Consider the following 20,671-nt stretch of genomic DNA (forward strand, 5'->3'; position numbering starts at 1 on the left):
CTGGGTCTTTGGGGCACGCCAAGGACAGACCCAGGGTGAGTCCAGGTAGAAGGGAAAAGTCCACAGGTCCCTGAGCCGTGCGCTAACGGATGCTGGCAAAGACTTCATCTAGCCTGTGACTGAGTAGGCTTGCTCCCTGTCACTGATGTAAACCCACTCACTCTCTCCAACTCTATTCTGCTAGTCTCTGCAGGATGACAGATGAGGTCAGGGACCCAAGACCTGGGGCTCATCCCCGTGGCCTCATCCCCAGGGAAGCTTCCCTGCCCTTTACCTGCAGTTACTGTCTTTCGGAATAGGATGGGGTTGCCCACGAGGACCAGTAGCAGCGGCAAGTACGTGGTGATGTAGTGGGGGATGGTGTGCTCCAGGCCCCTCTCGCACCTGGTGGGGGGTGGGGGGAGAGAAAAACAGAGGCATTCTCCAACAATGAGGCTTTACCTGAAATAACCCGCTGCTTTATCTGAAAGCCGAGATAAGAGGACCCAAGTGCAAAGGGAAATGCACAGATCACTTCTGGCTGCAGGAAGGAAACCTGACTCATCTCCTCCTGTCTGTGGACAAGCAAGTAAGTCACAGAAGGAGAAGGAGGATCAATCACAGTTCTGTCTTGTCTCAGAAAGCAGGCCGCTTTTCAAGTTGCCCGCTGGAAAAAAAGTAAAGACAGGAAAAGATGGGATGGTGGATGCCCACCCCCACCACAACACCTCTGTGGGACCCCTGCAAAGAAAACACACACAGTTCAAGCAAGACAAAGGTACTCAACAGACTAGTTAGGTCTCAGCACTTTACTACATGCTAGGCCTGGCTGACATCATCAATAAGATCCAAGCTCTGCCCTCGAACAACTGAAAACACCCGAGCTTCCTATTTCTCAGGACACTTGTTCTCAAGGTGACCCATAATCATTTTGGTGGTTCTTTTCAGAAAGAAAGACAGGAATGTCTACGGATGGGTTGTGAGACTCATCCGTCAGCAACATGACATGGTGGTGTGCCACACACAGCTATGTTGCCAAGGCTGGGAGTGTCACTGAACAAATGTGTAATGTAGAGAAAGTGGGAAAGGGGGAAAGGGCATCCAAAGGAGAAGTTGCTCAGGTCTGACCCCAGATGAGGTGGAAAACCAGAGGAAGGCGCAGCCCTGGAGGCCCGGGAGGACGGCATGATAAAGATGCCAGTGCTTTCATCAGTATGGAGTGCGCACGCCAGAGATGAAAGTGGCAGGAGAATGCAAGAAAACAGGCATGAACAATGCAGTGCCCACCTTTTGTTGCCCTAAGGATGGCAATACCATGTGAACACGGTGCGTTCTTTTTTAAATGAAGCTTTCTTCTTCAGCTGTGAAAACTAAACCATGGTCTACAAGGGCTTGAGGGGAGAAAGGGAAACAGGAGGAACAAAAGATGAGATTCGAATGATGAGAGACAGATGAGTGAGGGTGGGAGCTTGCACAGTGCTCTGAGGATGCAGATGATGAAGGGTGGAGATGATGGAGGGTGGAGAGATGGAGGGTGCAGAGGAGGGTGCAGAGGAGATGATGGGATGATGGAGGGTGGAGAGATGGAGGGTGCAGAGGAGATGATGGGATGGTGGAGGGTGGAGATGATGGGGGATGGAGATGATAGAGGGTGATGATGATGGAGGGTAATGATGAAATTAAAAGACTTACTCCTTGGAAGAAAAGTTATGACCAACCTAGATAGCATATTCAAAAGCAGAGACATTACTTTGCCAACAAAGGTCCGTCTAGTCAAGGGTATGGTTTTTCCAGTGGTCATGTATGGATGTGAGAGTTGGACTGGGAGGAAAGCTGAGTGCCAAAGAATTGATGCTTTTGAACTGTGGTGTTGGAGAAGACTCTTGAGAGTCCCTTGGACTGCAAGGAGATCCAACCAGTGCATTCTGAAGGAGATCAGCCCTGGGTGTTCTTCGGAAGGACTGATGCTGAAGCTGAAACTCCAGTGCTTTGGCTACCTCATGCAAAGAGTTGACTCATTGGAAAAGACTCTGATGCTGGGAGGGATTGTGGGCAGGAGGAGAAGGGGATGACAAAGAATGAGAGAGCTGGATGGCATCACTGACTTGATGGACGTGAGTTTCAGTAAACTCCGGGAGTTGGTGATGGACAGGGAGGCCTGGCGTGCTGCGATTCATGGGGTCGCAAAGAATTGGACACGACTGAGTGACTGAACTGGACTGAATGAATGATGAAGGAAGATGAGATGATGGAATCTGGACACGATGGAGAGTGGAGGTGATGTAGGATTAGATGATGAAGGTTAGAGGAGATTGGGATGGTAGAAGGAGAGAGGACTGATGGAAGGTGGAAATGATGGAGGGCATTTTGAAAAGACCCTGATGCTGGGAAAGATTGAGGGCAGGAGGAGAAGGGGACAGAGGATGAGATGGTTGGATGGCATCACCGACTTGATGGACATGAGTTTGGGTAGATTCCGGGAGTTGGTGATGGACAGGGAGGCCTGGTGTACTGCAATTCATGGGGTCACAAAGAGTCAGACACAACTGAGCGACTGAACTGAAAGATGATGGAAGGTTGTGATGGTGGAAGATGAGATGATGGAGGCGGGAGATGATGGGATAATGGAGATGATGACATAAAGGAGGTCAGAGATTATGGAGGGTGGACATGATAGATGGTGGAGATAATTATGGATGAGATGATGGAGGTTAGAGACATGTGATGATGGAAGTTGGAGATCATGGAGGGTGGAGATGATGGAGCGAAATGTTGGAGGGTGGGGATGAGGCAGGGGGAAGATGTTGGAGGATGAGATGATGCAGGGTGGGCATGATGGGATGATGGAAGGTGGAGATGATGGAGAGTGAAGATGATGGAATGTGGTGATGATGGAGGGGGAGAAGATGGAGTTAGACATGATGGGATGACAGAAGGTGGAGATGATGGCATGGTGGAGGGCAGACTGATGGATGGTGGAGATGGTGGAGGGTGGACATGAGGCAGATGAGATGATGGTGGCTGGAGACTATGGAGGATGGAGATAATGGAGGATGGTTCTGTTGGAGGATGGAGATGATGGAGGATGAAAATGATGGATGGTGGAGATGATGGGGGGATGATGGGATGATGGAAGGTGGAGATGATGAAAGATGAGATGATGGAAGGTGGAGATGATGGAGAGTAGAGATGGTGGAAGACAAGATGAGATGATGGAAGTTAGAGAAGACAGGATGATGGAAGTTGCAGATGATGATGCCTGCAGGTGGTGTATGTTGCAGATGTTGGAGGGTGGGGATGATTAAGGGTGGAGATGTTGGAGGGTGGGGATGATTGAGGGTGGAGATGTTGGAGGGTGGGGATGATTGAGGGTGGAGATGTTGGAGGGTGGGGATGATTGAGGGTGGAGATGTTGGAGGGTGGGGATGATTGAGGGTGGAGATGTTGGAGGGTGGGGATGATTGAGGGTGGAGATGTTGGAGGGTGGGGATGATTGAGGGTGGAGATGTTGAGGGTGGGGATGATTGAGGGTGGAGATGTTGGAGGGTGGGGATGATTGAGGGTGGAGATGTTGGAGGGTGGGGATGATATAGGGTACAGATGTTGGAGGATGAGATGGTGGCCTATGAGATGATGGAAGATGGGCATGATGGGATGATGGTGGGTGGAGATGATGGAGGTTGGAGGTGATGCATGTTGGAGATGATAGAGGGTGGGGATGATTGAGGGTGGAGATGTTGGAGGATGAGATGATGCAGAGTTAAAATGCTTCAGGGGGAGGCCTTGTGTTAATCTTGGAGCACCTGGGCTCAAATAAAACAGCCCCAGGATCCCACGGGTGGAGGCGAGTGATAAAGATTCTCTTTCCGATTAACTGCATCCCTCTGTAACAGCTGCTAACTCTGTCTTTGCCCTTTTAAGGCTCCTGGGGAGAGCAGATTATTTTGAGGGGTCTATGCAGAGCCCTGGAAGTAGTCACAGTTGACAAGGCAATAGGACTGTGGAGACATTTGAGTGAGCAGCTGCAAGAAATTAAGAAAGATGGGGAGAAACAGTCTACACCACAGGTCAGCAATTTTTTTCTCTAAAGGAACAGATAGGAAATATTTTAGGCTTTAGAACCTACTAGTGGATTTGAGTCAAATCTACTCAACTCTAATGGATAAAGCAGCCATAGACAATACATACACAAATGGGTACGGCTGAGTGCCAATAAAACTTTATTTACAAAAGCAGGCAAAGGGCCAGATCTGTATTAAGGGCCTGATCTGTATTAAGGGCCATGCTGCACTGATCCTTGGGTCTGTGCTGTGCTGTGCTTATTCGCTCAGTTGTGTCCAACTCTTTGTGACCCCATGGACTGTAGCCCACCAGGCTCCTCTATCCATGGGATTCTCCAGGCAAGAATACTGGAGTGGGTTGCCATGCCCTCCTCCAGGGGATCTTCCCAACTCAGGAATTGAACCCAGGTCTCCCACATTGCAGGCGGATTTTTTACTGTCTGAACCACCAGGGAAGTCCAAGAATACTGGAGTGGGTAGCCTATCCCTTCTCTGGGGGAACTTCCCAACCCAGGAATTGAACTGGAGTCTCCTGCATTGCAGGCAGACTCTTTACCAGCTGAGCTACCCAGAAAGCCCCTCCCTGGGTCTACACCACCTTAAAATCACCAAGAGACCATGTTCAACCTCTGATTTTCAGTTTTCCATTAAAATGTAGAATATATCTCCTTAGAGGGACCTTGAGGTTTTACAAATGGTAAAGGGCAGGGGTTCAGACTCAAAGAAATGTCTGAGACAGTTTCAGAGGCCACATCTCCCAGTGTGTGTTCAGAAGAGCACAGGATGGAGACATGAAAAAAAAGGTGTAGACAGCAGAGGCTGAAAATGAGCTATTCTAAAAGCAACCCTTTGAGTCTCCCAGACATCTGGAACTCAGCCCTGGGATGTTCAACTCACTTGCATGCCCAGAGGAAGCTGGTTTGAAGGATAAAAAAAAAATCAAGAGTGGATAGGAGGGAGCCATGCCCATCACAGATATCTAGGGAGAAGAGATGCACTCCCAGCTCTGATTGTGCCTCTGAGGTTGTTTTTTTGTTTGTTTGTTTAAACACAGCCCTCAGTACAGATCCAGCCCTCCGCCTGCTTTTGTCAATAAAGTTTTATTGGCACACAGCCATGCCCACTTGTGCATGTATTATCTGTCGCTGCTTTACCCATTAGCGCTGAGTAGTGAAAGTCACATAACATCAAACTCACCATTCTACAGTGAACAAGTCAGCAGCATTTAGGACATCCATGGTGCTGTGCAAGCCCCACCTCAAGCTCTATATCCACACTGGGCACAGCACTGACCCAACACACATGTGACGGGCAGGAGCAGGGGACCCTGGCCGGCTCAAGGAGCCAGGCAGATGCTTGCAGCTGCACGGAACCTGGACAAAGGCCCGCCCACCTATGTGGGGTCAGCACCCAGGCACGTCCTGCAGGAGGACACCCCATGGGGGTTGGGCATCGGGGGAGCCCCGGCTCACCTGGCCACGGAGGGATAGTACAGCATCAGGGCACCCTCCACGCTCAGCAGGGCGGCCAGGCCCCAGGTCATCAGGTGGTACAGCAGGATTGTGCTGGGGAGGGAGGATACAGGTCCAGAACCTCAGGTCCAGCACCTGCCCGGCCTCGCACTCTGCGAGCAGCGGTAAAACACATGCAGAGCAGACTCTCAGCAAACAGCCCCGATTGTGCCTCTGAGGTTGTTTTGTTTGTCTATTTGTTTAAACACAGCCCTCAGTATGGATCCGGCCCTCCGCCTGCTTTTGTAAATAAAGTTTTATTGGCACACAGCCGTGCCCACTAGTGTATGTATTGTCTATGGCTGCTTCACCCCTTAGTGCTGAGTAGTGAAAGTCACGTAACATCAAAGTCACCATTCTACAGTGAACAACTCAGCGGCATTTAGGACATCCACAGTGCCATGCAAGCCCCACCTCAGGCCAGTTTCAAAACATGTTCATCCCCCTAAAAGGACACCCACACCCATTTGGGGGTCTCTCCCCATCACGCCTGCACCCCCAGCCCCTGGCAACCACTCAGCTACCACCTCTCTCTATGGATTCACCTATTCTGGACATTTCATCCAAGTGGAAGTGTAAAAAGTGTGGCCTTCTGTGTCTGGTTTGTTTCCCTTAACCTAAGGCTTTCAGGGTCCATCTAGGAAAAGCTATGGTGTTTCCAATAGTTATGTATAGATGTGAGAGTCGGACTATAAAGAAAGCTGAGTGCTGAAGAATTGATGCTTTGGAACTGTGGCATTGAAGAAGACTCTTGGGAGTCCCTTGGACTGCAAGCAGAACCAACCAGTCCATCCTAAAGGAAATCAGTCCTGAATATCCTGTGGAAGGACTGATGCTGAAGCTGAAACTCCAATCCTTTGGCCACCTGATGCGAACAGCTGACTCATTAGAAAAGACCCTGATGCTGGGAAAGATTGAGGGCAGGAGGAGAAGGGGACGATAGAGGATGAGATTGCTGGATGGCATCACCAACTCAATGGACATGAGCTTGAGTAAGCTCTGGGAGTTGGTGATGAACAGGGAGGCCTGGCGTGCTGCAGTCCGTGGGGTCACAAAGTGTCGGACACGACTGAGAGACTGAACTGAACTGAAGGCTTTCAAGATTGACAGGAGGGACAGACATTTCAGGTGCACAGCAAGAACACCTTGCCGTTTTGATTGTGCCTTCTTCCTTTTGTAAAAATGAGCTGGCATAATTCCTCCTAGGGACCCCGCTCCCCCAGTAGCAAGGGGTTCCCAGCCTGCGTCCTTCCTGAGGTCATCTCGGTACCTAACGTGCAAGGGCCTTAATGCTCAGTCCAAACCACAAGGAAGGTCTCTGAGAAACGGGTGGCCATCTGACATTCCCGGAGAGCAGGGAAACTTCCCATCTCTCTCCACTGCCACTCTTGATCATTCCTGGCAGAGCTGATACTCTTACCACCCCCATGCTTACGTCCTTAACCATCCCCATCCTTCATCTCTGTACACCCACACACGCCACCCTGTCCCCCCGAAGGAGCAGAGGCAGCAAGCCTTGCAGGTGATCCAGAGAGGTTCAGAAACTTGCCAACAGTCACTCAGTGACTGAGGTGCATGAGTGAGGGCCAGGAACTTGAACCTACTGGGGCCAAGGCACTAACCACTATGTAATTCCTCCTAGACAGCCCCCTCTCCAGCTCCAGAATTCTTGGGCTCTGTACTTAGCATAACACATCCATACATACTTCTTAGAACTTCTTCCTATACCTTTAGATACCATCAGAATCATGCCAACCCTTTTTTAGTATCTGTCCAGTTCCAAATATGAAATTTACTGAATTACTTATTTCCATGGTTTTAAAATCCTCAGTTTTGGGGGGAAGGGGCACCTGGAAAATATTTTGCTATTTTTTCTTTATATATATGTATATATAGTTGACTTGCAATGTTTCAGGGGCCCAGCAAGAATACCTTGCTGTTTTGACTGTGCCTTCTGCCTTTTATACAAAAACGAGCTGGCATTAGATGTTTCTTGGTGGAGTGCCCACTGAGAGGTTCTGACGGACTGTGTCTCAGTTCAGTTCAGTCGCTCAGTCATGTGCAACTCTGTGATTCCGTGGACTGCAACATGCCAGGCCTCCCTGTCCATCACCAACTCCTGGAGTTGACTCAAACTCATGTCCTTTCAGTCAGTGATGCCATCCAACCATCTCATCGTCTGTCGTCCCCTTCTCCTCCTGCCCTCAATCTTTTCCAGCATCAGGGTCTTTTCCAATGAGTCAGTTGTTCACATCAGGTGCCCAAAGGATTGGAATTTCAGCTTCAACATCAGTTCTTCCAATGAATATTCAGGACTGATTTCCTTTAGGATGGACTGGTTGGATCTCCCTGAGGTCCAAGGGACTCTCAGGAGTCTTCTCCAAGACCACAGTTCAAAAGCATCAATTCCTTGGCACTCGGCTTTCTTTATAGTCCGACTCTCACATCCATACATGACTACTGGGAAAACCATAGCCTTGATTAGATAGGCCTTTGTTGGCAAAGTAACGTCTCTGCTTTTTAATGTGCTATCTAGGTTGGTCCTAACTTTTCTCCTGAGAAGTAAGTGTCTTTTAATTTCATGGCTGCAGTCACCATCTGCGGTGATTTTGGAGCCCCCGAAAAAGAATGTCTGCCACTGTTTCCACTGTTTCCCCATCTATTTCCCATAAAGTGATGGGACCAGATGCCATGATCTCAGTTTTCTGAATGTTGAGCTTTAAGCCAACTTTTTTGCTCTCCTCTTTCACTTTCCGTGTCTACCCTACAGAAATAAGAGTGCTCGTGGCCTCTCCAACCTTCCCCTTGGGCAATGAGCTAGGGCAGAAGACCCCGGCTGCTCGCCCTGCATACCTCTGTCCAGCCGACCTCTGGATCACCAGGTAGGCATCCACCGCGTAGCAGAACAACCACCAGAAGCAGGCGCTGTACAGCAGCTGGATCCAGAGCTATAATCAGAAGAACGGCATCCCAGCCCCAGGGTGCAGGCTACGGGTGGCCCTGCCCCACCCCTGATGTCATCCCAGCCCCTGGGGGCGGGCTCCAGGTGGCCCTGCCTCCTCCCCTGACGTCATCACGTGTCCCTGAAAGCCCTCCGCAGACATGTGGCCACCCTTGGAAGCCCAGGCTGGGATGTGGCCTTGGCTCCCCCGTCTGCTCAGCTGGACTGGTCCAGCTAGCCCTGCCTGGTGCTCACACATGTAGGCAGAGAGATGAAGAGCTCAGAGACGAAAGGCCTGGCCTGGCACTTTGAACCAGACTCCCTTCTGCTGAGGACGAAAGAAGAGGACGCGCAGGAAGGGCCTTCCCAGGAGAAGCAAGGCAGGGACGTGCTGCCATGCTAAGTCCTATCCATGGTGTCTGTCTCTCTGCGACCCCGTGGACTGTAGCCCCCCAGGGTCCTCTGTTCATGGGATTCTCCAGCCGAAATTACTGGAGTGGGTTGCCATTTCCTCCTCTAGGGGATCTTCCCAACCCAGGGATCGAACCCACATCTCCTGCATTAGCAGGCAGGTTCTTCACCTGTAAGCCACCTGGAAAGCTTCAGAGACCCCTGGAGGGTTTGTTAAATCACAAACAGGCCCCCTTCCGCAGGGTCCCTGGTCAGTGGGGTAAGGGTGGGGGTCTCTGAGCTTTTCTAAAAACTGCACTGGATTGGTGGGAAGGTCAGGACCATACTTTGAGGACTCAGTGTAACAGAGGGGAGTGAAGGGGTGGGGAGGGGGGCCAGGGGAGCCACACTTACTGCACTCCCCATGCAGAAGACGGCTGGCCACACATCTGTCCTGTTCACGGCGGAGATGTCATCCACGAAACTCGGAAACCCTAACCACACCGCAGATCGGACCACGATACCTAAGGGACAACCAGGTGATAACGCTTTCTTTGTATCTGCTCCTGACTCAGACCTAAAGGGGACCTGGTGACAGTAAAAATGATGGATGGACAAATGGACACATGGACAGGTGAAAGGATGGATGGATAGGAGATAGGGAGGGAGAGAGAAAGACGTGAGGGAGGCAGAGATGATGGGTGCAGGAGAGACAGGGGGAAGAAAAAAGACTCAGAAGATAAGGATTATGGTTGCAGGCAAACCCAGGCACTTTGATTTCCACTTCCACTGACATCAGCTACAGTCACGTTCCTTACTTTGCTTGTTCGTTTATTTGCCTCTAAGAAGCAACTGTTTCTTGGCTGTATTTTTAGTGTCCAGCTTAACTAGTCCTGGTGTGAAAAAAAAAAAAAAAGAACGACTGAAAAGAAGCACATTCTTTCTTTCTTAATTTTTTTTAAAGGATGTATTGATTTATTTTATTGATTGGTCTTTGTTGCTGCTAACAGGACTTTCTCCAGGTGCAGCGAGCAGGGGCACTGCTCTCGGGCTTCTCGTCTCTGTGGCTTCCCTTGTTGTGGAGAACCAGCTCCAGGGCACCTGGGCTCCAGCAGTTTCATCACCTGGGCTCAGCAGTCATGGCTCGTGGGCTCAGTAGTTGTGGGGCATGAGCTTAGTCGCTCCATGCCATGTGGGATCTTCCCCGACCAGGGATGGAACTCACGTGCCCTGCATTGCAAGGTGGATTCTCAACCACCAGACCACCAGCAAAGTCCCGAAAAAGCTTATTCTGAAGTTGTGGAAGAGAGTTCTTCCATTCTTTTTAAAAATAAAAAATAAAAATTGAAGATTTTCACAAGTTAGCTCTTGGTAATCTACTTCTGACATTTATTATTTGTGAGTTTTCCTTGCTCTTAGATCCAGATATCTAATTCGCCTATAGTCAGTATCCACACTCGAGCGTTGTGAGGTTTGTGATAACGTCTGTTTGAGTGAACACTGCATAACGCCAAATGCTCAAGGGGAAATGAACAGTACAGACTTGGATACTAGCATGATGTGTATAGTTGGCATACAAACATATACTTCAAATTAGGCAACCAAATATACACTGTCCTACACCACCAAAGGGAATTATGCACACTAAAATCCTAAAGATGTCGCCTCTCATTCTTAAGCGCAAATAACAGGAATAATGTTTTATTCGAATCAGTGCTTTGTTGTTTTCACTATAGAGATCTGCTTTGAGCTCAGTAAACACCATATGTATATATTTTTGCATGTATATGAGGTGATGGGTGTTTAGGAAACATTTTGTGGTAAATGTGAATCATTGTCCTGGATATCTAAATGTTTCCCAGTGCTGTATGTCAGTGAAGTCTCAGTAAAACTGGGGTGGGACTTCCCTGGTGGTCTAGTGGCTAGGATTCTGTGCTTTCACCCCCATGGCCCAGGTTCAATTGCTGGTCAGGGAATTGGGGTCCCACAAGCTGTGCAATTTGTCCGGCGGGGAGGGGGGGGAAGATTTAAAAAAATCCTGGGGGGGGGGCGGGGAACCACACTCCATGCGATAGCATCTGTATTTCTTTCTGTCTTTATTTTGGCTGTACTTGGTCTTCGCAGGCTTTCTCTAGTTTCAGAGAGTGGGGGCTACTCTTCACTGTGGTGTGTGGACTTCTCACCACCGGGGCATCTCTAGGAGCGCAGGCTCTAGGTGGGTTGTGGGCTTCAGAAGTCTCTACACCATAGGCTCAGCAATTGTGGCTCACAGACTCTGGAGTATGCAGCAGCCTCCCGGACCGGGGATCGAACCTGCATCCCCTGCATTGGCAGGCGGGTCCTTTACCACTGGACCACCAGGGATGCCTTGGCATCTGTGCTTGTTATTTCTCAGCGAGGAGGTCTGGACACCCCCCGCCTTGCCCTGACTCTTGCTTCTGTTCATTTGCCCACAGTGCCATGTACCTTCCTTCGAAAGGTGAAAGGATGTACCAATCTTACTTCCTGACCCCTCAAAAGATGTTTGGCTGCAACTCTATCTCCAGATATTCAAGTTACTGAAACTATTAAGATGCTTCCCCCAAATGCTTCAGCAGAATCAGGGAGAAAGCCAATTTTTAAATATTTAATTATCCTGCACCACACTCGCTTTGTCGCTAACAGAAAGAGATGTATTCCTTCCTGTCTTACTCCAGTCTGAAAAAGTGACTACAAGTTCCATGGCATGTGTCTGGAGTCAAGATTCTTGAGCGTCTCCAAGCACAAAACAGCAAGAGAAACACGGGAGCCAACCCCTGGGACACATCCACCAGGTATCTGGTCAAGGTGGGCTAGAAGCTGCTGCTACACCCTCAGGACATGAGATGGAAGCCATTCAAATACCATCAGAGCCTCTCTTTCAAGAGTACATGATTCCAACATGGCCAGCACCAGTCAGCGCTCACAGAACATCGACGCCCTTTGGATCCTGATTTGAACAAACAAACTGAAAACCGGCGTGTACGACATGCCTGAACATGTAGTGGTGACGTGAAGGAAATGGTTTTCCTTATTTTTTAGGTGGTAGTGATATCAGTGTGATATATATATATATAATTACATATTATAATATGATACTACATTAAATATACACTTAATATAACATATTGGGCTTCCCTGATGGCTCAGAGGGTAAAGTGTCTGCCTGTGATGCAAGAGACCTGGGTTTGATCCCTGAAGAAGAAAATGGAAACCCACTCCAGTACACTTGCCTGGAAAATTCCATGGATGGAGGAGCCTGGTAGGGTTGCAAAGAGTTGCACATGACTGAGCAATTTCACTTCACTAATATAACATATTAAATATGTTATATATTGTAATATAGAAAATATTGTAACATACAATATATGGCTTCCCTGGTGGCTCAGATAGTAAAGAATCCTTCTGCAATGTGGGAGACCCAGGTTTGATCCCTGGGTTGGGAAGATCCCTGGAGAAGGGAATGGCAACCCACTCCAGTATTATTGCGTGGAGAATCCCATGGACAGAGGAGCCTGGCGGGCTACAGTCCATGGGCTGCAAAGAGTCAGACATGAGCGAGTGACTAACACACTCACACATGTAGTATACAGTATGTTACAATAGACATGTTATATAATTATGTATATAGTTATATACATATATATATGCTGAATACTTCTGCAGATACATCTGAGATTTGTGTGGATGAAATGATATAAATTCTTGGATCTGCTTCAAATTAATTCAATGGGGAGTGGGGTACAGGGATGAAGTATAGAGGAGGCTAGGTGATGAGAACAGGGGGCTTATTCTACAGTCTCTCTACATTTGCATATATTTAATAAAGTCCAAAATAAAAAGTTTAAAAGGTCAGCAGTATTGAGCTTAGAGTTTGTAAAACGTGCCATGCTAGGGTTGAAAGCAGGGGTCAGCAAAGTTTCTGTAATGGAAGAGAGAGAAAATAGTTTAGGGCCTGTGGCCCACACTTTATCTATGCAATACCCACTTCTGCCCTCGTGGGGGAACAGGGTGGGTGGAAGATGTTGCCCCAACAGTGCACAAGTGCAGGGCACGGCTGTATCCCCATCAGACTCCACTTACGGATGCTGACATTCACATTTCACAGAATGCTTACATGTCTGAAATACCGTTGTTCTGTAGATTTTCTTAAAAGTATTTATTTACTTGGCTGGGCCGGGTCTTAGCTGTGGCATGTGAGATTTGTTCCCTTGACCAGGGATTGAATCTGGGTCTCCTGCATTGGGAGTGCAGAGTTTGAGTCACTGGACCACCAGGGAAGCCCCTGTTCTGTAGATTTTTAAGCTCTGAGTGTTAAGTCAGCTTTTTCACTCTCCCCTTAGAAAGGGAGAAAGGGAAGTTGCTTAGTTGTGTCCGACTCTCTGTGACCCCATGGACTGTAGCCCACAAGGCTCCTCTATCCATGGAATTTTCCAGGCAAGAGTACTGGAGTGGGTTGCCATTTCCTTCTCCAGGGGATCTTCCCGACCCAGGGATCGAACTTGGGTCTCTCACCTTGCAGGCAGATGCTTTACTGTCTGAGCCACCAGGGAAGTCCCTGTAGATTTTTAAAACATACTTTAACGTGTAAAAACATTTTTAACTCATGGGCCGTACATAGAAAAGCAGGCTGGATTTAGCCTAGAGACTACAAGTTTGCACACCTGTGACAGAAAACCCAAACTTAGATAGATACATAGATAAAAAAGGAAATGAAAATTTTATCGTATATATGGAGTTTTCTTCCTAATTCTGCTAAATTGGTTTGGAAACAACTGCATGCCTGCGAGCACAGGCTTGATAATATCAACTCTTAGTCTCTTATTGGTGGAAGGATCATGGAACCATTGTATTTTCTGGGTTTTCCTTCACAACACTGCCTAAAGCTTCCCTAGTATGAGCAGTAAGGAATACACCAAAGTGTTAAAAAAAGAAAAAAAGAAGTCCCTGGAAGCAACTTTTACCCATCTTGTATTGCAGAATCCACTCGTTCTCCCGCAGTGTCCCTGGGTAGCAGCCTCCGGATCAGTCCTCCCATCCGTGGGCCAGGCACTCTCAACCACGCACAAGCAGTACCCATTCCCCGGGGCGGGCATCCTCATTTGCACACGTAGGGGTCCCCACTCACGGACCACGGGCCCTAAAACACGCACCACCCGACTGCTGGGTACCCCCACTCATACACAGAGCTCCCCACTTGCGGGCCCCATGCCTTCAACTACGCACAGATGGGTCCCCACCCATGGACGGGGTGCCCTCATCCTTGCATGGAGGGGACCCCACCCATCTGCTGGGCGCCCTCAACCACTCACAGACGGGTCCCCCACACGCGGGCCTGGCATCCTCACCCGCATATTGAGGGTCCCCAAGTCCCGGAGACCAGGCGCGCTCAATTCTGCAAGGAGTGGTCCCCATCCGCGGTACGTACATCCTGAACCATGCACACGACTCCCGGAACCTTCCCTGCACACGAAGGGTTCCCCAATCGAGGGCCGTGTTCTCTCAGCTCCCAAGAAGGGGGTCCCCACTCTTGGGCCCCGCGGCCTCCACTGGGCATGGAGGGGTTCCCACCGCGGGCCGTCTGCCCTCATTCGCGTGAGAGGTCCCCATTCGCTGGCCGCGCACTCAACGGCACACGGAGGAGCCCTGACCCGAGGTGCGCGTGCCCTGAAACACGCACAGACAGCTCCCTGCTCGCGGGCCAGGTGTCCCCAACCGCGCACGCAGTAGTCCCTGCCACTGGGCTGTGCGCCCTTAACCGCAGACAGAGGCGTCCCCACTCGCGAGCAGCGCGCTCTCAAGCACACACGGAGGTATCCCCACTAGAGGGCTGCGGGCCTCAGCTGGGCATGGAGGGATCCTGACATGTACTATCCTTTCCACGCGCGCCCTGGAAAACGCACAGACGGGTCCCAACTCGCGGCCCGATGTCCTCACCTGCACACGAAAGGCTTCCCACCCACGGGCCGTGTGCCTTCAACCGTGCATGCAGTGGTCCCCACCACAAGGCTGTGTGCCTTCAACCATTCACCCAGTGGTTCCCACTCGCAGGCCGTGAGCCCACAAGCACACAGAGAGGGTTCCCACTCACGGGCCACACACCATCAACCACGCACGGATGGGTCCTCAAGGCTGTAGGCGCGCCCTCAACTGCACACCAAGGGTTCCCCACCTATGGGCAGTGTGCCCTCAACCCCTCATGGAGTGGTCCTCACCACAAGGCTGTGCGCCCTCCATGCCCATGAAGGGCCCATTCATGGGACGCGCGGCTCTACGGTGAGGACCCCTCCGTGTGAGGGTGAGGACGCCTGGCCCGCGAGTAGGGACCCGTCTGTGCGTTTCCTAGGGCGCACGCACCGCGGGTGCGGACCCCTCCGTGTCCAGTTGAGGGCCCGCGGCCAGCGAGTGGGGATCTTTCTGTGTGTGCTTGAAGGCAAGCTGTCCACGAGTGGGGACCCCATTCGCAGACCCCGGGGCCGTGTGTCTTCAACCGCTCATACAGTGGTTTCCACCCGCGGTCCATGCGCCCTCAACTATGCACGGAGCGGTCCCCACTCGCGTGCAGCGCACCCTCAAGCACACACGGAATGGGCCTCATGGGCTGGGCGTCTTCACCGCACATGGAGGGGATCCCACCAGCCGGCCGTGCGCATTCAACTGCATCCAGAGGGGTCCCCACTCCTGGGCCCTCAACTGGGCATGGAAGGATCCCCACCACAGTATGCGTGCCCTCAACTGTGCACCAAGGACCCCACCCGTGGGCCATGCACCCTCAACCACGCACGGAGTGGTAGTCCTCACCACAAGGCTGTGTGCCCTCAACTCCCATGAAGGGCGTCCCCACTCGCGGGCCGTGCGCTCTAAATTGGGCACAGAGAGGTCCCCACTCGTGGGCCATGAGCCTTCAAATGGGCATGGAGGGGTTCCCACCCCGGGCCGTGTGCTTTCAGCTGCGCACACAGTGGTCCCCACCTGCGGGCCGTGCACCCTCAACTGCACACGGAGGGGTCCCCACTCGCGGACAGCGTGCCTTCAAGCACACACGGAAAGATCCCCACTCGCCCTCAACTGGGCACGGAGAGGTCCGCACCTGCGGTGCGTGCGCCCCAGGAAACGCACAGACGGGTCCCTACTCGCGGGCCAGGCGTCCTCACCCTCACACGGAGGGGTCCTCACCGTAGAGCCGCGCGTCCTCAACCGCGCAGGCAGTGGTCCCCACCTACGACGGGCCGTGCGCCCTCAGCTCCCACGAAGGAGTCCCCAGTGGCGGGCCGCACCCCGTCAACCTCGCACAGAGGCCCACCCGCGGGGCTCTCAACCGCGCACGTAGGCGCGCCCTGAAAAAAGGCACAGACGTGTCTCTACTTGGGGGCCGGGCGTCCTCACCCACAAACTGAGGGAGCCCTACTCGCGGGCCGCGCGCGCTCAACTGCGCATGGAGGGGTCCCCACCTTTGAGCTGCACGCCCTCAACCGCGCACTCAGTGGTCCCCACCTACGACGGGCCGTGCGCCCACAGCTCCCACGAAGGGGTCCCCACTGGCGGGCCGCACCCCGTCAACCTCCCACAAAGGACCACCCGTGGGCCGCGGGCTCTCAACCGCGCACCTAGGCGCGCCCTGAAAAAACGCACAGACTCGCCCCTACTTAGGAGCCCAACGTCTTCACCCACAGGCTGCACGCACTCAACTGCGCGCGGAGAGGTCTCCGCGCGGGCCCTGAACCACGCACGGAAGGGTCCCCGGCCGTGCGCCCTCACCTCCCAAGAAGAGGTCCGCACTCGCGGACCGGGCGCCCTCACTCGCACACTGACGGGTTCCCCACCCCCGCACCAAGCCCGCGCGGATCGCGCGCTAACCCAAGCAGCCGAGCAGGTCGCAAGCGGTGGCGGCGCGCACAATGCGCACGGAGGCGGGGCCGCGGGCTGAGGTCGTTGGCGAGGCCGAGGCGATCCCGGGGCCCGCCGGTAGGCGCCCGGGCCGCAGCTGCAGGAGGCCGAGCGCCAGGCGGAGCGCGCCGCTGCCCAGGCACAGCGCGTGGAAGGCCCGCGGCTGGAAGCCCAGCGCGAGCTGCGTGGCGGCGTCCCGCGTGGGGCAGCAGAAGGTGCCCAGTCGCGGAGAGGCCATGGGTCGTGCTGCGGACGCGCGCGGCTCGGGTCTGCCTGCCGGCCTGAGTCATGTGCTTGGCGCGGGGGCCGCGGGGAGGGGGCGTCATGTGCCCTGGGCCTCCCCGCAGCCCCCGCCCGATCCCCGCCCCGCGCTGGCAGAAGAGGCGCCAGGCTCGGTGAGGGCAGCGCGGAACGCCACGAGGCCTCACGAGGGTGATCCTTGGTAGCGAGGAGGAGGGGTGGGGGCAGAGAGCTCAGGGGCGGGGAAGTCCACTCTCTCGCCGGTCAGCCGGCCTTCCCGGGGGGCGGGGGAGGTTAATTACCCAGAACCCGGAGCCCTCAACAGTGCTGTCTCATCTTAACTCATCTCCCCCAGAAAGCACGCGCTCTTGCCAGGTCTGAGCAGTCTGAGTCTCTGACATCCTTCATTTTGATCCGTTGCCAGTTCATAAACAGTGCCCCTTCCGTGATTAGCATGAAAATACTTCTTTTCTATGACCCCTCTCCACAACGGATATCACCCCACAGAGCTAGGACTTTCGCTTGAAATCAACAAACCTTTGAAGAAAGGGGAAACTCTTTTGCCAAGCTGGACACACACACACACACACACACACACACACACACACAGTTTTGCACCTTCAGATCCGCTCCATTTTTACTCAGCTCAATAATGTAGGGTTAGATTTTTGACATTGTATATTAGCTTTCAAGAGTAACTCTCTTTAGGAAAAAAAAAAAGTTTAAGTTTATTCAGATTTTCTTAAAGTATGTTAGTCCCTCATTCGTGTTCGAGTCTTTGCGACCCTGTGGACTGTAGCCCACCAGGTTCCTCTGTCCATGGGACTCTCCAGGCAAAAATACTGGAGTGGGTTGCCATGCCCTCCTCCAGGGGATCTTCTGGACACAGGGATTGAGCCCAGGTCTCCTTCATTGCAGGTGGATTCTTTACCAAGTTAGCCACCTGCTTTAATTTTTAGAGGAACTGCATTAAACATTGACAATCATGCTGAATTCTATACGCATAAAAGTTTCAAAATTATATTAGTACTATTGGTAATATACTGAGTGGACTTAAAAAAAAACTCTTCAAGTTGAAAATGTAAGAGCCTCATCTAAGTTATGGCTTTACTAAAAGTGAAAGTGAAAGTCCCTCAGTCGTGGCTGACTCTTTGCAACCCCATGGACTATACCATCCATAGAATTATCTAGGCCAGAATACTGGAGTGGGTAGCCTTTCTCTTCTCCAGGGCATCTTCCCAACCCAGGCATCGGACCCAGGTCTCCCACATTGCAGGCAGATTCTTCACTAATCAAAATTTGAAAAAAAAGAAAGAAAGAAAGAAAGAAAAACACCGGCTCCATCATACTTATCATCAGGAAATTTAACAGGTCCATTTGCAGTCAGGAGCAGTCTTTGACCTCCTCCCAGCAGTAAACATGCCGTTTCAGAATTTTTCCAACCAGATGTAAGGCGTCCCTAAGCTTTTCCTCCACCTTCTCCCACGCCAGCGGCTCATCTCCATTTCCACCACCAGCTTTGCAGTTTTAAGTAAGACAGAGTTTGGCCTCAGCTCCTCAGCCTTCCTCTTGGAAAACCCCAGGACTGGGCTTCTGTTGGGGCAGAAGGCAGAGGGGAGGTCACTGCGGGATGGAACCAGGGCCTCTAACCAGGAGCTGCAAGCGCTACCACTTCAGAAAGATCCAGGCTGGCTCGTCTGGAAGCAGGGGCAGCTGCTCTGATAGAAGTCAGAACACACGCTGACGGTGATGAAACCTTAACCACCCTTGGGGAGTACACACTCGCTTGTAAACACAGGACAAACCATTGTAGGACTACTCCCGAGACCCTGATTCCTTCAGAGCGGAGATCTCAGGACCTGTTGGGAACAGTTGCTCTTCTATTTCGTTGGTTCCTGGAAACCAGAACATTCTTTTGGAAGATCGTGTGTGGAATGTGCCTTAAAAGATGAAAATGCCGCGTCTGTCCATTTGCCCTGATGCCAAAGATTCGGGGGGTGGATCCGTGCAACAGCGTCACTGCATTTCAGCCTGTTTCTGCCCAGTGTCTCCAGAACAGACAAAACTGCTCAAGGTTGCCTACAGAGCTTCTACGAGGATAAAAAAAAAGTTTTGCTGTGGGTTACAGCTTGGCATGCAACCTCTTTTCTGCCCCCCACCCCCTACCCCGGGAGAATTCAGTAGCTCTGTAAATATTGCACACAGTGGATGGGTTTTGAACCTGGGCTTAGTGGCTCAGAAGGTAAAGAGTCTGCCTGCAATGCAGGAGACCAGGTTTCCATCAGAGGTCAGGACGATCCCCTGGAGAAGGGAACAGCAGCTAGCCACTCCAGGATTCTTGCCTGAAGAATTGCGTGGACAGGGGAGCTGGCGGGCTACAGGACATGGGGTCACAAAGAATCAGACTATGAGTGAGCTACTGAGAGTTAGAAGCCAAAGAGTCTGACTTGTGGTTTTTGTGGGGAATTAACCTCACCTGACTTGGCTTCCTGAAGGAAACCCAGTCTTTGCTCTGAAAAAACAGCACAAATGGATGGCTTGAGAAATAGTGCCTAAGAGAGCAGTCAGCAGAACATTCAGTGCTGCAGCCATCAGACTAAGTCTTGAGCTCCATCTCTCAGCCTGCAAGGAGATGAGCCCAGGCTGGAAAGGACAGGGTGGGGTTTGTGTCCAGAGGCAAAGAAGGAACCCAAGCTAACGCGAGTATCCTTATCCGACTGCCTCCCAGTGCAGTGTTGGCTGCACTGGACAACTTCAAGTCTGGCTTAACTGGCACCCCCCATCCTGGTGGCTCACCTTTCTATCTCTAGTTTCTGTCCAAGGCAGCAGAAGACACGTGACGTGTCCAAGCTCACAAAGGTCGTAGAGCTGAGACTTCAATCCAGGCAGGTCATTCCCTAAGCTCCAGTAGGGAATAGGAGGTTCACCGCCCCATCAGTGTGAGTGTCCACAAAGGGGTCAGACTGACCAAAGCACTCTGTACGACTCAGCATCTCGAAGCAGCAAGAAGTCCGCTTTTGAGAGGCTGGAGGCAGGTCGCAGGTGGTCTCAGATGTGATGGCATCTGAATGTCACCGCACTTTGAAGGAAATGTGTTTTGGGGGGAGTGTTGTGGTCCGTGCACCGGTTGGAAAAGTTTCCAGAGGTGAGGCAGAATGAGAGGAGAGGAGTTTATCAGAGAGGGAGACGCCTTTAGAACAGCCCCTTTGATGGGCTAGCAGCCCATTTTTATAGCCTCAAGACAGAAAATTCCTACTAGAAGGATGGCATTAGGTGATTGGTTAGGATGCTATGTGTGTTCAGTTTCAGCCATGTCTGACTCTTTCTGTGATCCTATGGGCTGTAGCTCCCCAGGCTCCTCTGTCCCTGGGATTCTCCAGGCAAGAATAATGGAGTGGATTGCCATGCCCTCCTCCAGGGGATCTTCCCAAATCAGGGATGGAACACAGGTCTCCCACACTGCACAATTCTTTACCAGCTGAGGCAAAAGGGAAGCCCTGAGTTGGGACAGGGCACATCCAAAAACTGTAGGTGCATTTATATGGTCTTTCATCTTATGGTTGATCATGTGCTTAGTCACTCAGTCAGGTCCGACTCTCTGTGACACCATGGACTGTAGCCCACCAGGCTCCTCTGTCCATGGG

At 51.8% G+C, this 20,671-nt stretch overlaps 1 protein-coding gene across 1 annotated transcript in view; it reads right to left on the minus strand.

Annotated features, from left to right (window-relative positions):
* The window catches only part of LOC101119373 (G-protein coupled receptor 143), a 30,855-nt gene extending 13,830 nt beyond the window's left edge, over positions 1-17,025 (minus strand). The window contains exons 1-5 of the mRNA XM_060408667.1: positions 16,758-17,025; positions 9,297-9,406; positions 8,405-8,499; positions 5,513-5,605; positions 275-384 (exon numbers count right to left, since the gene is read on the minus strand). Of these exons, the coding sequence (XP_060264650.1) occupies positions 275-384; positions 5,513-5,605; positions 8,405-8,499; positions 9,297-9,406; positions 16,758-17,025 (676 nt within the window). The remainder of the gene's footprint in view (positions 1-274; positions 385-5,512; positions 5,606-8,404; positions 8,500-9,296; positions 9,407-16,757) is intronic.
* Positions 17,026-20,671: the final 3,646 nt, after the last annotated feature.

The sequence above is a fragment of the Ovis aries genome, chromosome Y (assembly GCF_016772045.2).
Source record: "Ovis aries strain OAR_USU_Benz2616 breed Rambouillet chromosome Y, ARS-UI_Ramb_v3.0, whole genome shotgun sequence".
NCBI classification, from domain to species: Eukaryota; Metazoa; Chordata; class Mammalia; order Artiodactyla; family Bovidae; genus Ovis; species Ovis aries.